The sequence below is a fragment of the Pyrus communis genome, chromosome 10 (assembly GCF_963583255.1).
Source record: "Pyrus communis chromosome 10, drPyrComm1.1, whole genome shotgun sequence".
NCBI classification, from domain to species: domain Eukaryota; kingdom Viridiplantae; phylum Streptophyta; class Magnoliopsida; order Rosales; family Rosaceae; genus Pyrus; species Pyrus communis.
In genome coordinates this window covers 19773402-19796003 of record NC_084812.1, presented here as the reverse complement: position 1 = coordinate 19796003, position 22602 = coordinate 19773402, and the positions used below count along the sequence as shown (strand labels likewise).

Sequence of the window (22602 nt, the reverse complement as noted above, 5' to 3'; positions counted from 1 at the left end):
ATAATTGAATTACAATCACAACTTAACAAATCACAATTGGAAGAAATCAATTCATATTTCAAACATGTTCATGGCTTCAAACTTTCCCCTAACTAATTAGGGGTTTAGCCACTCATGATTACAACAAACTTAGAGAGTAATAACAAAGTAAATATTGAAAACAAGAATCGAAGTACACCTAAAAATTCCAACAACTCAATCTTGAATTGTATGAACGTTTAGGCCTCTTCTCCTCTAGTTGCTGCGGCACAAGGGGTTTTGGTGGTTATGGATGATGTAGAATGATGTGTTTAGGGTAGGGATGGATGTAGGGGAAGGCAAGGAGTGTTTTTGGGCAGAAAATATGAAGAATGGTGAAGTATGGTAGTGCTAGAGAGAGGGGAGGAATTTCTGGCGTGAATGAATGTGTATGAGATATGGTTTTCTGAAATGGAAGAGTGTGTTGTTTGTGGCTGCAATGCATGCTTATTTATAGGTGAAATGGGGGGAACATGATGACTAGGAATTAGGTGGAAAGCTGAAATGGTGATGGGAGATGCATGTGGCTGTTTGTGCATGTGATTAAAGGGTGGAAATGCATGTGCTTTGACAGAAATGAAAGGGAATGCACGGTTTTGGTTGATTTCTGGTGGTTGTGAGGTGGAAATCTAGGTGGAAATGCATGTGGATTAAAGCTATGTGAATGATTAAGGTGAATGTGCATGAGTGCATGTGAAATCTGCCAAGATGCATGTGTTATGAAGTGGATTTTCTGCAAAGGCAAGGTGAATGTGCATGTGATTAAATTAAAAGATGGAATGCATGTGAAAGGTTGGAGATTGAATGATTAAAGTGCATGTGGCTGATTTATGAAGGGGAAATGCAAAGGGGAAATCTGGAAATGGGATAGGAGCCACGGCATTGTGTGGTGTTTGTTTGAATGTTTGCAATGATGAAATGGATGGGAGTGGTTTGATGAATGAGTGGATGGAATGATGAAAGAATAAAGGGAATGATGAAAGGGGAACAAGTGCATGTTAGCCACGGCAAGGAATGCATTTTCTGAATGAATGAAGGCAGGTTATGTGGAAGGGCTTGAACAAAGGTAGAAGCATGGCACAAAGGTGAATGGGTGATGTGTGAATGTGGTTGAATGATTAAAGTGTAAATGATTAATGAATGGTTCTTTGTTGATGGTGGAAATCTGAAATGATGAAGTGGAATGTGCATGTGGCTGCAATGATGGTGTTTTGCACGGCAATGATGGAGAAAGAATGTGTGGATACATGGTTGTGTTGGTGATGAATGTGAACTCTTTGTTCTTCATTTTCATTCCTTTGGTCTTCAATTTCGTCCATCTACTTGGCTTTAAGCATATGCAATCCATTCCAATCTCTAATTTGCTCCAAAAGGCTCCGAAAGGCATCCTTTTGCATCCTTAGCCATATGAACCTATAAACACACGAAAATGACTTTAAACACTAAATTAAGTAAGAAAACACAACATAAATGCATAAGAACTAGCTAACTAAGGCGCATAAATATGCTTCTATCAAGGCTACATATCCTAGGAAGAGAATCAAACCACGTGTAGTTCAGATGGTACCTTTATTTATTTAATTTGAAGGTGTCAGTGAGGGGTCCATCTCACGGTTATAGGAATTGGATTTCTCATAGCTCACCCTTGCATCTCTTCACCTTTCGATATGCAGTTTATGTTGAGAGTGGGTTTCTTGGCTGGGCGTCAATCTTCATTGTCGGGATGCTTGTCTAACCTGTCTTTTTCTTTGGGCTCGAGTGAGCATTCTTTCCTTGCTTTGTGTTTGACAAATTTCCAGCAATGCCCTTGATCCAGTAACTCTTCGATATGATCTCTCAACATGCGACATCCCCTGGTACTGTGAACGGTGCTTTTCTAGAACGAGCAGTACTCGTTCTAGTTTTTCTTATCTAGATGCTCTAGGAGCGGCTTTGGGTGCAGACAGAACAATTTGTCCTTTATGTTATAGATGTTGTTGCTGATGGTAGTGTTCAACTTTGGTTTGGACAAGGCCTATTTGTCTCGACGACCTCCTTTGCCAATTTTTGGTGGGGAAGAGGGAGGTGTGTCCCTATCGTTCCTTCTTATGTATGTCCTCTTAGCATAGTCTGATTCGACAGTTGCCCTTCTGGTTTTTTCGTCCTATTTCGTGAAATTGTCTGCAATAGCGAAGCATTTTGCCATAGTGGCATAGTCATACTGTAATGCACCATATTTAAAAATATATATATGATTATACATGTGTGTGTATGTGCGAAGTTTTTTTATGTAATGATTTTATTGGATTTCTATTTATACACTATGTGTACAATAAGTCTCAACGTAAGTTCATTTTGCCACAAAATTATTTCAAAAACTAGCAGTATTATTTCATGTTCATATGTAATTAGAGATATTTTTAATTTGAATTGGAGAAGAATGATTATATGGGATTGGCTTGATATTTTTACCAAATAAGGGTGAGTTTGAAAGTTTGTAATCATTAGGAATTTAGGAGTTAATGATTGGTGATGATTCATCCCCTAAATTTGAAGAGGTGGGATTCTATATCCCTTCGAGTTATGGCGTGACAAATGGTATTAGAGCTTAGGATTAGATATTCTAGGATTGAACTTGTGATGATTACTATGTTTGTCAAATTAGCTTAAATTTTATATTTTATGATTTTGGACTTATAATTCCGTTCTGATTCTTATATAGAGGAAGTGCACTTAGAGTCATTAGTTTAATGACTGGACTAGTAGTTTCTTGTTATCTATATTGTGGGTCTTGGCTTGTATTAGTATGTTACTAGGACAATGAACTAATTATAATTTCAGGCTACTAGGAGGAGGAGTCAGAGCCCATAAAGTAACGGTATAAATATGTGTGTGTATGTGTGCATATTTCTTTTAGAATTTGAGTTTTGTTTCAGAAAAATGTTGGGTTTTTCAATGATGTTCCTTTATTTCAATATACTTGTGTAATGGTTTTGTAAAAATAGTAATTTAACTTTTTATTGTTGTTTAACACTGCAATTGGTTCGCATGAATATATTTTCTCTAGTAAAATTTTGTAAATTTTGATGGTGAAGCAAATTTGGATGTAATTCATTCCTACTCACAAAGAAAACAAAAAAAGAAAAAAAGGCTATTGTGAAGTGAAATTCTCATTCCTACACGAGTTGGTAACGTTGAAAATAATTCTCATTCCTATACAACTACGGATTGTGTGATGAGCTAGTGAAATCTCATTTCTACATGTTTTGGACTATGTGATGAGATACAATTATAAATGACATGTGATGAGAATATAGAAGAAATCCAATTAGTAAGGTGATTGGTGAGTTGCATATCTGATTTATATAACCATCAAGTTTTCTACACTGATTTCATTATTAAGTGATTTTCAGTTAAAGACTAATTTTATTTTCCTCTCAAGTTCACTATAAAGGTGTTCTGTTTATACGCTAGAGTTGGAAGGCATAATATTTGGAGAACTGTAATCCACTTGACATGGAAGAGTAGTCTCCAAGCAACCACTATAACTATATATTTTCTTAATGTTTTTAACTATTACTATAATTTTTGTGATATATTTTTTTATGTCTTTGAGATATGTTTACTTTATTTATACAATGTTTAAGGTTTTACAAATTTCGAGGATGAAATTTATTTTAAGGAGGGTAGATTGTAATACCCAGTATTTTAAAATAAAAAAAAAATTTAGATATGTGTGTGTATGTGCGAAGTCATTTTCATGTAATGATTTTATTGGATTTCTATTTATATGCTATGTGTACAAGAACTTACTTTTGATGTGTAAACTAGTCTCAACATAAGTTCATTTTGCTGCAAAATTATTTCAAAAACTAGCTAGTATTATTTCATGTTCATATGTAATTAGAAATATTTTTAGTTTGAATTGGAGAAGGGTGATTATATGGAATTGGATTGATATTTTTACCAAATAAGGGTGAGATGGCAAGTTTTGTAATCATTAGGAATTTAGGAGTTAATGATTGGTGATGATTCATCCCCCAAATTGGGAAAGGTGGGATTCTATATCCCATAGAGTTAGAGCGTGACACATACTTCCTTTTATTTAGCTTTTGGGAAAGGGGTGAGTGAACATAGAGGCCTTGCTTGAATGCCATGGTGGCCAACCTATCATCTGGCTTTTCAACCTCTGCCAGCTCCACACATAAACGCTTCAAATAGGTTCTGAGGTTTTTTTCTCTAGACTAGGGAGCCATTCTTAACATGGCTTCATGACGTTTGCGCACGTCGCGGTATAATGAGTAAGTGTTGGTGAAGATTTCAGATAGACTTTCAAAGCAATCAATGGACCTAGCTGGCAACTCTAAGTACCATCTCATAGTCGGTCTTTTTAGGGTGGACAAGAACATCTTACACATCCAAACATCATTGTTATTGTATGCCATGGCGTTCTAATAGTCATAATATGATAGTCTAGTCAGAATCTTCGTGAAATGACTTGAACCATGGTTGCAGAAAATTTTCAGGTGGAGGCATGGTTTCGATTGCCATCGAGAGTAGACTTTTGAAGCAAACCATCGGCCTACTAGGGGCACGATGATTACCTTCTCCAACCAGGCCTCTAGGATTTTTCTTGTTCATGAGGCGTTAGTGCTCTTATTTTTTAGAGGATTCGGGCTCGTCGAATCTCAAGCAGTAGGGCTCCAATCTCAATGCCCTTATCGTGTTCACTAGATGAGAGTCTTGCGGGGCTCGAAGCCTATTTGCAGATGCCACATTATCAACCTGTTCGTCGCGTAAGGGGTCTTTGTCAGATCAGTGATGTTTGCTAAAGTTGGGACAACAGACGACACTATAGGTTCTCCTTCAAGGGTTATAGTACTGATATTCCCATAATCAAAAGCAGGGATCTAAGTTTGAGAGGTTGTTCTGCTCGAATTTTCCAAGTTTTTCATACGTTTTTTTTATGTCCACAATATCGGAGTGGCTTTCAGCTCGAGCAGTTACTTAGCTATTTTCCAATTCATCAAAAGAGGTGTTGATCTTCATTAGGGTTTCCCAAATCTGGTCCATGGAATGAGGAGGTTTGTGGACTGGGCCCTCTTTGATCCCAGGTGCAATTGTTATTTCATGTGGATTATCCATCCTTGGAACGATGGACGCATCGGAAAGCGGGTTGTCCCTCCCTAACAGGATTAACGTTGATGTTAACTGAGCTTTCTTCGGCATATATGTTAGTGGTAGGGTGATATGGTCAAGATGAATATGAGTTCGCTTTCAATGAAAACACCAATTGTTGGAACCAAATATGTGCACCACCGAGGATGGTGAAGGCACGAATTCGAATAACCTGCAAAATAGAGAATAATCATGAGCAAGCCTAAGACCGGGGGTGGGGGGGGGGGAGGGGGGGAAGGGGGTGTGTGTGTGCCAGCCAGAAGCTTTCAGACGATCAAGTTAGTAAGCTGTTTTAGACTCAAGCAATGGGTAAGAGAGTTAAAGTATATTGTGTTCCCAGAGACGAACCTTAGATATGTGTATTTATACTATGGAAAGAGACATTTTTAGGATATAATCCTCATTCTAAGCCAAGAGAATCTTAGGGGATATTTAGAAGTAGATATTGCACCTTCTTAGGTGCTATGGTTATTGGGGGTGCATGCCAATTTCTGGATTGGAGGAACTCCAAGACTTATGAAGGATCTGATTGAATCCATATCCATATTAGATCGAGTGTCTTGCGAAACAAGTTTGGTCATACCAGCGGAGTCACTTGGACTTTGCCTAATGCCTTGGAACAAGGTGATGGTGGCACCATTGCTCCGTCTGATCCAGCTCTGCTCGGAGCTGGTGAGTCCATGACTAGACTTTTGAGGTGACGATATTCGAATCGCCTTTACTTTGGCCCTAGAAAATCATGGTCCCACATTTCTGATCATTGAATTCAATAAATAAATAAAAAAGAGCATGATTAAACATAGACGTGTGAAACAATTAAAATGATGTTTTTTTTAAAGGTATGTTTGAAAGTGTTTTTAAAATGACTGATCATTTTCGATAAAAATACTTTTAAAACTAATCTTTACTAAAAATACAAGTGAATCCGAAAAAAGAAACTTAAAGTGCTTCTTACAAAATGCACTTCAAATACTTCTGGAATTGAATAGACTTTCACCAAAAAACGCTTTTAGTCATTTTGGATGCATTTACAAACATGCCCTTGTTGGAAAAACCAAAAGAAAAGTTAAAAAACAAAATTGAAAATAAAGAAATGTTTTCTCAAAAAAGTTCTTTTTTTTTTTTTTTTTTTTTTGGGTCTGGAGTTACTCTAAATGTTTAATGGGTATTGTTTCTTCCTCACATTCCCCTGAACCCATCCCGCCACTCGCAGCAGCAGCATTTGCTGAGAAACAACCAATAAACCTCCCACTCTACTACCACTCCTTCCCATGACGAGCAACTCTCTAAAACCCTAACCCTAACTCTCTCTCTCTCTTTCTCTCTAGAACTGATCGCTACCTCCAACTCCAGGAAATGGCGTCGCTGCTTCACACAGTGTCCCGGTCCCCTCTCGCTTCTCGCAACTCTTTACACACTCGCGCTTACATCCCCAACTTCTCCCGCTCTCGAGTCCCGGTCCCAAACGCCGTCGTAAGCTGCCGTAGCCTTTCTTTGCTTTCATGTTCTGATTTTCTTGGTTCAAGAAATGCTTTAATTCTCGAATATTCTCGCTAATTATTTTCAATTGGAGCGGTATTTCGATAATATGATTTGAAATTTCTTGGTTCTGAATAATGTGTTGTAGAGGTGTAGTGTGGAAGGGCCTCTCAAGTATGCAAATGGAAAGCCGTGCGTTCCACTCTTCAGGAGTGAAGATATGATATCGAATTTTTCAGCCACGAAAACACATTTGGTGAATGAAATTGGCAAGAATGATACCAGGCTCAGGATCTTTTCGGGCACTGCGAACCCCGCGCTTTCTCAGGTTTGGCTTTAGACAAGTTTACCACTTAAGATTGTCTATGCTTGTATTTTTGAATGATAATTTTGTTATTCAATGAAGATTTATTGTATTTTATCATGCTAATGATAAGATTAGGGAAATTAGATACCAAAAGTTTCGTGTGTTATTGTTTGAGTTCTGGACCTTTTGGTTCTGCATAAGAGTTAGTAGGAGGACTTGGTCGAGGTGTTGGGAATCAGGGTTTACTTGTTCTTTTTTATTGTTTCCTGGTGTTTTGCAATTGGAAACTGTCAGATTTACTTGTGGAAAAATGAGGATCAAGAAACCCAAGGAAATTATGCATAGGATCGGACAAACTGATTAGTTATCTATGTACTAATAATTGACTGTTGACGGTTTCACCTGAACATATATAAGTAAATTGTTGGAAGGAGGTATATTGTATGTATTTAGTTTTCTGCTTTATTGGTTTGGCTGTCCGTTTGTTATGGTTGATAGTTAGAATGACAAAGCTAGTGGGAAGAAGGATTTGTGAACATCTACTAGATTATAAATGAGAATTAACAAAATCGAAGAGAGGATACGGTCCCTACATAAAAGTATATTAGCTAGCGTGTCAAGATTTGTATGCAAAAATGCTGTTGGTTATCGATTTTGTCGTTTACTCCTCAACTTACAATATATGTCAAAATGCATCATTATCCTTGTTTAAGTAATGATTTGAATTTCTTTTGTTTCTATAAAATATATAGCTCATGGTGATAGTCATTTGCATTACCCATCTTTTGGTGTTCGTATGTTTGGAAAGATGCATCCTTGTTTAGGAAATAGAAATTTGAAGCAAAAAAAATAATAAAAAAAACAAAAAAAAAATTAAAAAAAAACTTAAATCACAAAAATTCTCTTGGAAATATCTTTCACTGTTGGTAGATTGAGAAACACAATCTCTCGAGAGAATTTTGCCTTAATTATGCCATTTGACTTAACGGAAGGAAAGGAAATTTTTATTTGCTCTCCTTGTCTCTTAAGGAAACATTTCCTGACACACAAGCTAAAAAAATGCTCATATGTTCCAGGAAGTTGACCATTCAAACAAACATCAGAAAGTTTTTCTAATTCAGAAACCTTCTGCTTGGAACAATTTCCCCAAAGCAAGCGTAGCCATAATGTATTGTAAACTTATGAATCATTTAATTGCACGATGGTCTGACCTAATGTTTTTATTTGAAAGGAAATTGCTTGCTACATGGGTCTGGAACTTGGAAGGATTAAGATCAAACGCTTTGCTGATGGAGAGATTTATGTTCAGTTGCAAGAGAGTGTAAGAGGGTGTGATGTATATCTTGTGCAACCCACATGTCCTCCTGCAAACGAAAATCTTATGGAGCTTCTGGTCATGATTGATGCTTGTCGGAGGGCTTCAGCCAAGAATATCACTGCTGTGATTCCATATTTTGGCTATGCCAGGGCTGATAGAAAGGTAACTTCGTATTATGAGCAAGGACTCTTGAAACTTATTATCTTTGGTAAATTTTTACTTTGAGCATCAAAATATAGCTTACTGGTAATAATTGATTCCCATTTGTCGTAGTACAAAAATTCAATTAAATATCTTGATGGAGAGTTATTGCGAATACGCAAGTTAGATTCCTTAAATTGGGGTTTTAGGTTTTAAGAAAGATCAGGTCATCAACATAAAAGTAAGTTTAAGTATTATTTTTGCTTGAATTTTTCCACAAATGGGTTGAGCTACACTATAGAATTATGAATAAGCAGAAGTTTAGAATGCTGAGTTGATAACATATATACAAATGCGTTCTGTGGTAAACTCCACGACGCCGTTATTTTAGTTGAAGGTGATATGTAAGGTTTAACCAATTTTAAGTTTGAATTTGTTTTAATTATTATCTTAAATTGTTTGTTGTTACAGACTCAAGGGCGTGAATCTATTGCAGCCAAACTTGTTGCAAATTTGATTACAGAAGCAGGTGCAGATCGTGTTCTTGCATGCGATCTTCATTCTGGGCAGTCAATGGGATATTTTGATATTGCTGTGGATCATGTATATGGTCAGGTAATACCTGTAATACTTCGCTCCCTTTTGTTTCATAATTCACGGACCCGGGGATGTTGGACTCTTACAAGAATGTTGCTTGGCTACCTGAAATAAAATCTATTTGAATTGACTTATTATTTGTTAAACTGGCTGAAAGAGATATTCCTTTGAACTATAAATATATTTGTGTCTAGAAATCTTTTAAGGAAACAATTTTATAAGGATTTTGATAAAATTCACTTTGCTTGATTTAGCTATTTAAAGTATACATGCTTATTTAGGAATGTACTGGGTTCTTCTCTCAAACTCCTGAGGGGTATAAGATTTTAAATACTGTTGATCACAGAGTTCGAATTGTTGGACATCTCCTATGTGGTTCACCTTCTTTATAACCTTTTTTTTTATGTCCTCATAGCCTGTGATACTTGATTACCTCGCCAGCAAGACTATATGCTCTGATGATTTGGTAGTGGTCTCACCAGATGTTGGGGGTGTTGCTAGAGCTCGTGCATTCGCAAAAAAATTATCTGATGCTCCTTTAGCCATTGTTGATAAAAGACGTCATGGGCACAATGTGGCAGAGGTACTATCTATTCAGATGGGTTTGACGACTATCTGATTTGCCTCCTATGATTGTCTTGTTCCTTTTTTTTTTTTTGAGAAGTCTTGTTCTTTCATTATATTTGAAGCAACACATGAAATTGTTGGAAAGGTAAATTATTGTGAAACTGGAATGCTTTTACATCGTATATCAAGCTTAGATAAACTAGTGCAGACTATGAGGGACCAAGTTAATTTCATGATGTTGCATTTTCGAAAACGGTCTGAAAAAACTATTATTTAACTCTAAAATTAACCGACTTGAAACATCCATTAATGCACAACCTCCACCTCCTGAAAATAACAACACATAATCTTGGAAGTCTGAATCAATTGTTGTACACTTCTTTGAAATCATTTAAAAACTCCCTCCTTACTCAGTTGATACTCCTTGACCTCATCATTCGTAATGGCAGCCTATTTTATCTGTGATATTATTCTCTGGGACAACTTCAGATATCTTATTGTTCTTACTTCTGTTTACCTCTGAGTCCTGACATAGCCAGTGTTGCTACTTCTCTTTGAGAATATGATGACTTGATTGCATTTCTGCCATCTTTATCCGGACAATAAACTCCATTCACCCGAGCTATTACCACTTTTCTCACCCCCTGTGCTTACATTCTGAAAATTATTGTTGAATATGCCCGTATTTTTACCATATTTCTCTTTCAAAACTCTGGATTTCCTAAAAGCCTCTCTTGATTTTTGTGAATGACCCACCTTTCTTTCTTTTCTTCTTCTCTCTCTTCTCTCTCTCTTCTCTAACTTTAATCAAAGGACAGTCATCCACATATGCATAAGTTTTATTTTTGGGTTCCCCATGGAAACATATCTTGGAATTCATTTCTGTATATCTCTTTTGCAGGTGATGAATTTGATTGGTGATGTGAAGGGAAAAGTAGCAGTTATGGTGGATGACATGATTGACACAGCTGGTTAGTTTGTACATGCTCTAATCTGTTTACAAAATCGATCATATAGAGTACCGACAATGATATGACATAATATAGAACACTTAGATATTGATGATGAGCCTAGCTCGTGATGGTAAAGCTATTGTCTGGAGAAATCATAATCATTAAAAAAGGATCTTGCCTATGACGCGAGTATTATGGAAATAGAAATCATCTTAGTAAAATCAGAAATAGGGGGTAACAGGGGCTGACAAGAACTATTACATCTCTCATATGAAAAGAAATGAGAAATATATTTCAACCAATACAAATAATAATAGTATAGGTTTTTTTTGTGGATTGGAACCTGTATCTTTTAACCATAGGAAGCATTGCATTGTACTAGTTCATCTTCATAAATGTAACTATAAGGACATCTAAATGTAGATCAGGATTGGAACAAATTTTCATTTTGACGGAGACTTAATTAATTTGCACAGCATTTAAATTGTATCTTGGAGGCTTGAAGAAGTGGGTTATTCCCCTTTTGATAGTCCTTTATGTCGGTTTAACTTGAAAGTTCATGCCTAAGACTATACAGGGGGTTATCTGACAGTATGGAAATCATCAAACCTTAGAGAGATTCTAAGGGAAGCTATCCCTGTCGCGACCCCTCAATTTTGACTGTATGTGCATTCAACACTTGAGTGGCCCACTTACTAAAACCTTAAGTATGAAATGTGCCTGGGGTCAGCATTGGATAGTTGGTTCTTAGCACTGTTCCAAATCCAGATATTCTTTTACAATTGTGGACATCCACAGCCATTAGTGTAAGAGCTCTTAATTGTGCATAAATGAATACGCAAAAGTCCCTCTCGGTTATACGAAAGTCTAGTTTCACGAAATCACAAGTTTGTTCACACAACTTGTATTTTCAATTTTTAACCATCTTAGCTACAAATGCCACAAACACTATTGATTCACTGTCCTGGTTTTGAATTGATTGATGTTTTCATAGCAGTTTCCTCTGTTATCAACTAGTCTTTGCAGTTATATTCTTAGTTGTTATTCTTGCAACAGAGTATCATTGTTTGGATGTTTGGTTGTAGGGACTATTACGAAAGGTGCTGCCTTACTACATCAAGAGGGTGCCAGGGAAGTCTATGCATGCAGTACGCATGCGGTTTTTAGGTACGTGGAATTTATATGTGCATGAATCTCCACTTTCACTCATTTAGCATGACACAAAGAGCGTTTTAAGCCGGGGTTATGATCTTTAAAACATCCACCGGAGCCAACAATCAATTTTCTTTTTTCCCAATTTTATTCGATACATTTGGCATGATTTGGACAGAGTGGCCTTTAGCATTAATGGTTTGGCTTGCCTAAGACCCGATGATTGCAGGAACACCCTCTGTGGAAATATAGGTGGATTTATCTTGCATTCCTCAGAACCCACGTTAGTGGGAGTTTAATGCACTCGGCCATCTACATCTGTTCAAATATGCATTATGATTAGGTGAAAGGATCCAATAAAAAAATCCGCAGTTTTGATATTTAAATGTCATCTCTAGGTGATTGGCATTTGTGACATTTGAAGGAATGAGTTTTAGGGAGAGCCTTTTATTTGTTCATACGTATTTTCTGCATGAAACTAATGTTGACAGTTGATATTTCTATAGGCCGTGGTCAGTATATGCAACAGCACGCTAGAATATTTACTTTTATCTTTTGTCTTTTTGCAGCCCTCCTGCGATCGAGAGGCTGTCGAGCGGTTTGTTTCAAGAGGTGATCATAACAAATACCATTCCAGTGTCGGAGCAGAATTATTTTCCCCAGCTAACTGTCTTGTCAGTAGCAAATCTTCTGGGCGAGACCATATGGCGTGTTCATGATGACTGCTCTGTGAGTAGCATATATCAATAAAATTTGTTTAATACGATTCTTACAGAAAATTAGTCCATTCTCCCCGGTTACATAAACAAATTCAATCGATTTGTCTGGCGATTGGCCTGTATATAAAAACATGATGAAGTCAGTGGGCAAGGGCAAAAAATGTCATGCGTCTCTGCTTCATGTGTTAAAACCATTTGATTCTTGCTCTGTACTTCCCTTTGAGGTTCTATTACAAATCTTAGTTTCTAGGGAGAATAGGAGTTAAGCGTTTACATAGTTTTTACCATTTAAGTCGGGAAAGCAGTGCTGACTCGCTGAGAGTTTTCGTTTTGAATTTTTGTCAGGGTGGCTATGAACCCTATTCCACCTTGGGCATTGATTGATCAAATTCATGTTGGCGGTGTGCCCTCCCAGCTTCTGTTACTGCCGTATAGCTAGCTACCTTGTCGGAAACAGGATTGTCAATAGAGAAATAAAAGTTTTCCACAGAGAGAGACGCCCTGCTTCATAGATTGTTGTTTTGGAACTTTGTACAACCGAAGGTTGTTGGGAAGATAATCCCGCCTAGGGCTTCACAAATCTCATTTCTCCCCCTTTTGCGGAAAAAATGGTTTGGTTTGTTGTATGATATCATTGTTTTGACCTTGTAAGCTCAAATTTTGTTGAGTAATCAATCACATTGTACTCGCCTTTTTATCTTTTTCATTAATTTCGATTTAGCCCTATGAAATTGCTTGCGAGTCTCACTTTGTCTCTGAAACTCATTTTCACCCGACGTGCCCTCGGAATCATGTTTTTGTGTCAGTCCTACTCTGGCCTTGAAGCAAGCTTCATATTGGGTTGACGATGAAGCATGGATGTCCGATGATGAAGGCCAACCCGAGAAAACGAGGGCTGTGCATCCAACGAGTATCGAGGTTAAGAAACAAAAGAAAGAAAATTTGAGAGCCCGGGAGTCATCTGTGGTGGTTAGCTAGTCAATTATTCTGCTCTCAAGAGACCATCATGAAGAATGATGAATTGAAGCTTCAATTCCTTATTCGTAATAATGAGAGAGCTGAAAAATGATTTGTATTTTCTTACCGTGGTCGCTAAACTAGAAGAATATGAACGTGTTTAGTGCCTGTTTGGTATCCTCTTTTTATCGAATTTTAGTTTTTTAAACCGACAAGTAATAAGTAATTTACTCCTGTTTTTTGAAAACCAAAAGTTGGATCAACAAAAAATACTAAACAAGGCCTTGAGATATCAAATGGTAGGCAAACTGCTTTGCAATTTGTATGTGCATAAGCTTATATCCATTCGAATGAGGTCAACTGTCAAATTTCCCTAACATTCTGATCCTGCAGCATAAGCTTATATCCATGGGAAAATTGGTTAAAAAGTAGGCCGGGAATGGTGGTGGGACAATTCTTTGGTGATGATTTATGAATATATCTACTTTTTAGCAGTTAACTAATGTAATTTATAATGTTTATGTTTTTGTATTGTGTAGAGTTGATTGATTCGAATTTAAGCATCGGTTATCTTACTCTTAATCCTCAACCACAAGTTTCAAGGTAATCTCAAGCTTCTAGTTCACAAGGTTTAATAGTTTCTCATTCATCGGTTTCACTTTTACAAGGTTGAATGGCTTCCAAAGTATCGCCTTCTCAAGCCCGTTCACAAGCTTAAGGTCTCAAGGGCCTCTTAAACCTTCATAGAGTTAGTGTTAAAAAGAAATGGAAAGGTAAATGGTTGAATGATTCAAAGTAGTGACTTAAAACACCAAAACTTTTTTATTGAATTGCATGAACAATTTATTTTTTCGGGTTGTACTAATGCTTATATCAAAAGGCATTTTGACATTGAACTTTGTTTGAACTCTAATTTTTGTATGGTAAACTTAATCTTTTCAATTTGGTTATCCTAACCTAATGCCACGAGGCATTTTGATGTTGAACATTGTTTCACGTTGAATTTCATTATGGTGATGGTGATCATGAATTTTTTTCAATTGAGTTGATTAACGCCATAAAGCATTTGGCTTGCAAATGACTAGGTTTTGAACCTTTTTACTTTGTTTGAATGTTGAATACTTGTATTAATGCTAATTTTTTAAGAGCCTACAAGTGAGGTGCAAGCTAAAATAAAACCGTTTGAAACCGAAACAAAATGGTTTGGTTCCCTTTTGGTTCTCACCCCAAAACCGAAATGAACCAAAATAAAATAAATTTCGATTTCAAACTAAACCATGACCACCCTTAGTAGGGTTTGGTGGTAATCTACCAACCATGATTTTTTTTTTTTCCCTAATGAACAAAGAATATTATCTGTACTAAAGGAAGAGAGTGGACGTAACCTTACAACGTGCTAGCAATAATATGATTCAAATTTTCTTTTACGAGAATCGAATATAAAACCTCTCTATAAGTAAAAATAAATATCACTAGACTGTAGTACTAAATGGTTCCACATTAAAATAGAAAATCAGAAGTACATATTGAAAAGAAAAAAATTATAATGGAAAAGGTATAACCGCGTAAATCCCTTGGACCTTCCCAAACCAAAGACCCGCCAGAAAAGCCCAACATCTCTCACTTCTCCAAAGTTCCAAACACGCTCTCCCCTTTTCACTCAGAGTCCTCAGACCCTACATTTAGGGTTTGTTTCTACCAAATTCCCGCCAAGAACCCACACCTCAGATTCAACAATTTTCTCGAGAAAATCCGAGAATTTCCGAGAAAGTGGAAGGAAGAGCATGGGCAAAGACGACGAAGAAATGAGGGGAGAGATAGAGGAGCGGCTGATAAACGAGGAGTACAAGATATGGAAGAAGAACACACCGTTTTTGTACGATCTGGTCATAACCCATGCCTTAGAATGGCCGTCGCTTACAGTGGAGTGGCTTCCCGACCGAGAAGAGCCTCCGGGGAAGGACTATTCGGTGCAGAAGATGATTTTGGGGACCCACACCTCCGAGAACGAGCCAAATTACCTTATGCTTGCTCAGGTCCAGTTGCCATTGGAGGATGCCGAGAACGATGCTCGCCATTATGACGATGATCGAGCAGAGGTTGGCGGTTTCGGTTGCGCCAATGGAAAGGTAACGCTTGATTTTGTGGTCCAGGTTTAACCATTTTGTGGCTAGGAACATGAATAGTTCGTACTGATTTGTTAAAGATTTCAAATTTGGGGGTTTTGCAATGTGGGCCTGTTTGGGTGCAGAGGAACTGCTAGGAAATACAAGAAATTTCGAATTATTATTTTTTTTGGTATTAAATGTCTATCCTGTATGTTACAAATAAAGAACAATTATTGAACTTTCAGTCAATTTATTTTGTTTTTGGTCATTGTAAGGATTTTATTTTTGGCTAAAGAAGTTTATTAAGAATTAGAGGAAGAACGAAACAGAAAGGAAATTCAGTTTATCCGAGAAAACACACAAGCTTCCTGAATTGTGTTCCAAGTTGGTTCCATAAGGCTGGATGCACTGGTTTGAATTAGAAAAGTACCAATGGCCATTGGTATAGGATAAATGTCCTTAGAGTCCAAGAACCAAAAACGTTATGAGCTGCAGCCCATATGACACTCTAATAACTGAACTGAAACACTGTATATTGGTTTATGCTGTATTTGCAGATATCATATGTCTAAATGGAATCAGATATGTGGTCTTAAATTTTCTTGCAGGTGCAAATAATCCAGCAAATAAATCATGATGGAGAGGTTAATCGGGCTCGATATATGCCTCAGAATCCATTTATTATTGCCACAAAGACTGTTAATGCTGAAGTTTTTGTGTTCGATTATAGCAAACATCCATCGAAGCCTCCATTGGATGGTGCATGCAGTCCTGATTTGAGGCTGAGGGGCCACAGCACTGAAGGATATGGTTTATCGTGGAGTAAGTTCAAGCAGGGTCATTTACTCAGTGGTTCGGATGATGCTCAGATATGCCTGTGGGACATTAATGCGACTGCTAAGAACAAAACTCTTGAAGCTATGCAGATATTTAAGGTATGTCTCCACAGCTATGTGTGCAATTTGATACAGATGATTCTGTGTAGCTGTTGCTATTTTTAAAGTAAAGGCTAAATTTGCACATATACCAGAGTAAGGCTATCTTTAAACATGATGGCAGTAACATGTTGAGTTTGGATGCAATAAGATAGCACTTTATACGATTGCTGCTTCTCTGCATCTTTTATTTAAAATTTTAATGTTGTTTGAAATGGTTCCTGGATTAGGTTCATGAAGGTGTTGTGGAAGATGTAGCATGGCATTTGAGGCATGAATACTTATTTGGTTCTGTTGGTGATGATCAATACCTTCTCATATGGGATCTCCGGACTCCATCAGTTACCAAGCCTGTCCAATCTGTGGTTGCTCATCAGAGTGAGGTGAGTGATGTGAAATTGTGAACATTCTGTCATTGCTACAGATATTTGATGTTTATGCATTTAAGATTTAAATGTCAATCTTGGTACATTCAGGTCTCTTCCATATAATGTTCTAACATTCAAATTGATATGTTTTGATTGCTGTAAATTGGTGCCTTTAGCTAATTTTTTCTATCCAAAGCAAAGTGTTTTTAGCCAGTTGATGAATACTGTATGTTGATAAAATTGAAAAGCTCTCGTGTATTATGTTCAAACATTCAAATTTATATGTTTTGATTGCTGTAAATTGGTGCCCTTAAGCTAATTTTTTTCCGTCACTGATTCAAAGAGTTTTTAGCCAGTTGATGAATAATGTATTTTGGTAATTGAAAAGCCTGATGAAAATCTGTAGATCTTTTGTGGAAACCTGGAAAGGACTGAGACAATGATGGCTATTCAGGAAGGCTAGGGTGGCAGCTTTTATGTATAATTATTGACATTTTGGTAATACTGAAAAGGAAAATTTTGTATTAGTGACATTTCGGCAATATTAGATAGCTTGGTCAATTTGTTACAATGGATTTTTTTTACTTTATTGCAGGGTTGTCGGATACCTAATAGAAACAAAAGCAAGCAATCGTTGTTGAGATAGTTATGATGTTTTTAGGTGTGAGTCATCTTAGCAGGCAAAGTCCTGTGTGATTTTTTTACTTCTAGACTCTAGAGCTGATGAACTTTGTGTAGAGTAATATATCTGTTACAATTTTGCAACATTTTTAAGGCTTTTAGTTTTCTTTATCTAATATTGTAAGTGATGAACGGATTAGTTCTTTGTGATATTATAGCCTTGGAAATTTTGGACAATTTTAAATTAGCTTGTTTATGTAATATTTTTTTCAGGTTAACTGTTTGGCTTTCAATCCCTTCAATGAATGGGTTGTTGCAACTGGATCTACTGACAAAACTGTTAAGCTGTTTGATGTACGCAAAATCAATACTGCACTCCACACCTTTGATTGCCATAAGTAAGGATCCTTACCTGGACCTTATAAAATTGGATGTCCAAAGTTATCTTTTGCTGTAATCAGTCTATAGATCTGATATCAAGTTTTATTTTTGTGGTGTTTCAGGGAGGAGGTTTTCCAAGTCGGTTGGAATCCAAAGAATGAAACTATCTTAGCTTCATGTTGTCTTGGTAGGAGACTCATGGTTTGGGATCTTAGCAGGTATTCCTTAAAGAACCGTGTGTCATATTTTATCTTTGTTTTATAGGGAGTGGCATTCTTCACTCCAACTTGTTCTATTTTAACAGAAATCAATATATTTCGAGTGCCTGTTCTTGTGAAAGCATTTAGGTTATGGCTCTAGAATAGTGGTTTAGTTGGGAAACCAGATATGAGAACTGTGATAGATACATCAGGAAAGTAAGAGTCAGTGGAGCCTAAAGCATCATAAAAATGTAGGGGTCTTAGGCATCAGACCACACGTACGCATCATGCTCTTTATATTTTGATCGTTGAAGTGTATAGCAGGCACATACATCCAAAGCTCGTCCTAAGCTTGTCCAAGCTTGTTGGTTATTCTTGGTCATGAGAATGAACCAAAGAGAGTAGCCAAACTAAGTATTAGTGTGCAGAAAACAAAAGCCCAGAGTTAATGAAGCCAATTGAGGCCTCACATTAGAAGACAGATATATTTGGGTACACAGTATCAAATACATAAATGCAAATTCCACTTGAACATTTCATTGGATCTCACAAGAGATGCTTTGGCAAAATTTTCGACACAAGCCTCAATAAATGGCTTTTGATACAGCAAAGAAACTCTGGAAATAAAATATAAAATGACACTGGCAAAACCAGGGGTATGGTGGACTATCGTCCGAGTTGGAACTTAAAAACATTATATATGTATCTTGGTCAGTACTATTACGCCACCCCTCCCTTTCGTCTTATGTCCCAGGTTTAGTTGCTATACTAGCTTTCATATGAAGATAACGAGGGTATATTTGTCTCTGACGTGCATCTCTTTTAATTTTTGGACTTAATTGATGTATTTGGAGATCTCTCTTTTCATGCTTACTTTTGTCAGTAAAGAAAGAATCTTCGAACATAGGTTGCATAATTATGGTGCCCTACAAACTTTTTTTGATCACTGTGTACTGTATATTATATTTGCATGAAAACAAATCTTAACTTGAATGTTATAACTTCGTTCTCTACAGAATTGATGAAGAGCAGACACCAGAGGATGCAGAAGACGGCCCCCCAGAGTTACTTTTTATTCATGGGGGTCACACCAGTAAAATATCTGATTTTTCGTGGAACCCGTGTGAAGATTGGGTTATTTCTAGCGTGGCTGAAGATAACATACTCCAGATTTGGCAGATGGCAGAGAACATTTACCATGACGAAGATGATTTACCTGAAGAACCGGCAAAGCCTTAGTGTAATTTCCAATACTTAGCCAAATGTAGTCAGTCAAAGCTAATTAGGGAAGGAGGCATGCAGCGCTTTGTTTATTTATGTTCTTGTGTAACTTTCTTCTTTTCTTCCCTTTTCACCATTGCATTTGAGGATTTGTGTGTTGTTTACTGAGTCAGATGAGTAATGTATTTGATCCATGCTTAGTAATTATATGCAGTACTTCGGCGTGGAAGTAATTTTCGAATGAATCTTTGTACTATTTTTTGGTCATAAGATCAGTAGTTCATTAGAAACATCATTTAAAATACACCAGGTCTGCTTATTAGGAGGTAGCTTTCCAGGAAGCACGAAAGTACTTACCTAGTTTGAATAAGCACATTTTTAATCCATTTCCGTCTATTTATTGAACAAGACTGAGCTAGTCCTAAAGCCGAAAGACGAAGGCAGCAACACCAAATGAACAAGGATTGTTTGTTACACAACTTATCCATTTAACCGGCTAGCCTTGCGAACGATTTCCCTTGGTTGCTATCCCCCGCTCTTGAAGGATTGTATTTGATGGAATCGGCTGGGTTTAAAAAGCTTTTGTCCGCTTGAAAGGTTTTTGTTGTTCTTGGTTGTTTCAATCGTTCATTTTTTGGTCGAGCGAGCAAGCTACCTTTCATAACTTTACATCCCCGTCTTTCCGGTAAAGATTTCTCTTCCTTAGCGTTAACATTAAACAATTAAACCTATTCCTAAAGTTGAAGGTCTTTATCCGTATAGATATCTTGAGTTAATAGAGCCAAAAACTTGCTTGCTTAGTGTGTAAAGATTACAGCTTCGGAAGATGCCAGGCATCTGTGAAGCCTCTGCATTGTGGTTAGCTGAAAGTGCTTTTAAGTAAAGGTCAGTGCTTCCAGCATTGCAGCAAATAGGTGTTTGGGTATATTGTCGTATTTTGCTTGTCTTGAACCATATAAGAGGTTGATTTATTTCAGCATTGATTAATTACAGGTGATTAGTTAAAGAACAACGCCCAGTTGTATTGGTAGTGGGCCACTCTGCCCTCTCTCAATCCATGTTCTAGTTAGTTGTCTGCCTGCCAATAATTCTCTAAAACGTGTATAGGCAATATCTATGCAGGCAGACAACTAATTAAAACATGAAATTATCCATGTTCTTGATTTTTTATTAAATGTACCCGTTCATATAATTTTTCAATTTTTTCTAATCTTAAATGTATCTTAAATATACCAATTTGCTATATGTAAAATGTGCCCTTTTTTTTTTATACAAAATGTACCCGTTTTTTTTTATATATAAAATCCATTCAATTTTTCTAATCTATTTTTTAAACTTATATATTTTTAATTTGTTTTTAATCTTAAATGTACCCATTTATATATATATATATATATATATATATATATATATATATATTTTTTTTTTTTTCATTTTTTTTTCAAATCTTAAATCTACCCGTTCTTAAATATATCAATTTGCTATATGTAAAATGTGCCATTTTTTTTATACAAAATGTACCCATTTTTTTAATATAAAATCCATTCAATTTTTTTCTAATATATTTTTTAAACTTACATGGGTACATTCTATTTTGCAGTTTTGATGAACGTACCCATGTTTACACACACACACACACACACACACACAATATATAGGAGAATGGAGAGTATAATTGATCTTCGATCAAAAACTAAAAACCATTAAGGTTTCAGTCAAAGAATATTGGTAGTTAGAGACCGCATTTAAAGTCTCCCTACACAAAATTTTTTAAGAGAAAGTACAGTGCAAAACTTTGCTACTATTGCAGTGATGATATCAATCACATTGGATTCCACCATTGGTGTAGTACAAGCTTATCAACAAGTTGGACAAACAGTAACAGCTGTTAATTTCAATCCAAGCCTTACAACACATTCTAATCAAAGCCTTGCATGTGGCCATAAGACAAAACCCATCACCTAATTCTATTTTACATTCAAATTGAAAACTAGCCCTTGGACCCTTTGGACTTCCTTGTTAATTAATCCAAGATCAAGGGTAGGGATCATTTAGTTCCAACACTCCCCTCTAAATGAATTATGGTCTTGACTCCAAGTAGCCCTCTTAGATACACAAATCTTAATTGAGGTATACCTTGGTGAAAATGTTAGTCATCTGATCCTCAAACTTGCAGTTTAGAAGTTCATTGATGTTCTCTTGCAAGGCTTCTCTGGTGAAATGGAACTTTCTTTTGATATGTTGGGTCTTAAGGTGAAAGATTGAATTCTTAAGTTATTGCAGAGGTGCTGTCACACAAAAGTGGTGTGGCATCCACTTGCATTTCTCCAAAATACTTCAACACATACCTCAACCAAATGGCATTTGATGTTGCTTTTGCAGCACTCATATGTACTGCCTTAGCTGTTGATAGTGCAACATTTTGTTGCTTCACTGATACCTAAGAGAAGATGTCACACCCCGATCCCGATATACGTCTAAGATCGACACATGACGTCATCACATCCCTATTTATCCATCATGTCTTACCTCCAAAACAACCAAAACACAATCAATGATTCAACCATGCAATCATTTTCTTTTATTTCATGGCTGCATCTAACCTTAGTGTTAGATTGCCTACGTACCTTAAGAAGGGATCAAGCCATTCATAGTTCTCTAACATACCTCACGTTATTACAAAGTCTGATAAGAAATCGATCTCATATCAAAGCAAGCCCTAATCACACCAATAGACATCTAACAAAAGCAATAATTCAATTACCATCCAAGTCATCCAATTATGCACACGATCAAGTAACACCCAACAAGAGTAATCAACCAATGATATAAATAATAATATAAGATTCCACGAAGTTTAGTATAATCAAACTCCGTAAATGTCTGTCATATTTCCCCTAACTAGATTCCTAAGCATTGCTCTTAGTCACTAGTACACAGATCCTTCAACATGGCCAATTCCATTTTCACAAATATAAGACATTACTAAATGCATGACATGAACTCCAATTCTAGTCAAAGTACTTGGAATTACTAATTTAACATCTCCCCCCTTCTTTTATCTTCTCTTCCTCCCCTTCCTTTTTTTATCTTCTCTTCCTCCCCCTTCTAGAAGCCTCCCCTTCCCCCCCCCCCCCCTTTTGCTTTACTTTAGTTAACATTTATAATATTATTAGTTTTACTCTTTAAATTTAGAATTACAAGAATACCCTTAACATTTGTGTTTTGTAAAATCTTCGTTCTTGCTCTAATTTCCTCTCCACTTGCGCTCATATCAATGAGAACTACGAACATGTGCTAAGACATGCGTGTCACGAGTTCAATTGTCAACAAAAGTCAACACTTTCTCCTCTAGGAGTATTTTGGACATTTCACAATTTCTAGAAAATAAAATATAGTAACT

General features: G+C 36.6%; 2 protein-coding genes across 2 annotated transcripts; both read left to right on the top strand.

Moving 5' to 3' along the window:
* Positions 1-6354: 6354 nt before the first annotated feature.
* LOC137747621 (ribose-phosphate pyrophosphokinase 1) lies at positions 6355-13098 on the top strand. The gene is made up of 9 exons (XM_068487762.1): positions 6355-6648; positions 6803-6982; positions 8193-8441; positions 8892-9035; positions 9433-9600; positions 10486-10555; positions 11623-11704; positions 12259-12418; positions 12754-13098. The coding sequence occupies exons 1-9, from the start codon at positions 6532-6534 to the stop codon at positions 12790-12792; spliced, it is 1209 nt and encodes a 402-aa protein (XP_068343863.1). The 5' UTR covers positions 6355-6531; the 3' UTR covers positions 12793-13098.
* A 1875-nt stretch (positions 13099-14973) lies between these two features.
* On the top strand, positions 14974-19444 carry LOC137747390 (WD-40 repeat-containing protein MSI1). The gene is made up of 6 exons (XM_068487495.1): positions 14974-15494; positions 16082-16408; positions 16639-16791; positions 17671-17795; positions 17901-17996; positions 18995-19444. The coding sequence occupies exons 1-6, from the start codon at positions 15150-15152 to the stop codon at positions 19215-19217; spliced, it is 1269 nt and encodes a 422-aa protein (XP_068343596.1). The 5' UTR covers positions 14974-15149; the 3' UTR covers positions 19218-19444.
* Positions 19445-22602: the final 3158 nt, after the last annotated feature.

Coding starts and splice junctions, on each gene's coding strand:
- LOC137747621 (XM_068487762.1), top strand. CDS start 6,532: ATGGCGTCGCTGCTTCACACAGTGTCCCGGTCCCCTCTCGCTTCTCGC. Junction 9,601..10,485: donor ATGGGCACAATGTGGCAGAG/GTACTATCTATT, acceptor TCTCTTTTGCAG/GTGATGAATTTGATTGGTGA. Junction 12,419..12,753: donor GTGTTCATGATGACTGCTCT/GTGAGTAGCATA, acceptor AATTTTTGTCAG/GGTGGCTATGAACCCTATTC.
- LOC137747390 (XM_068487495.1), top strand. CDS start 15,150: ATGGGCAAAGACGACGAAGAAATGAGGGGAGAGATAGAGGAGCGGCTG. Junction 16,792..17,670: donor TGGTTGCTCATCAGAGTGAG/GTGAGTGATGTG, acceptor TATTTTTTTCAG/GTTAACTGTTTGGCTTTCAA. Junction 17,796..17,900: donor CACACCTTTGATTGCCATAA/GTAAGGATCCTT, acceptor GTGGTGTTTCAG/GGAGGAGGTTTTCCAAGTCG.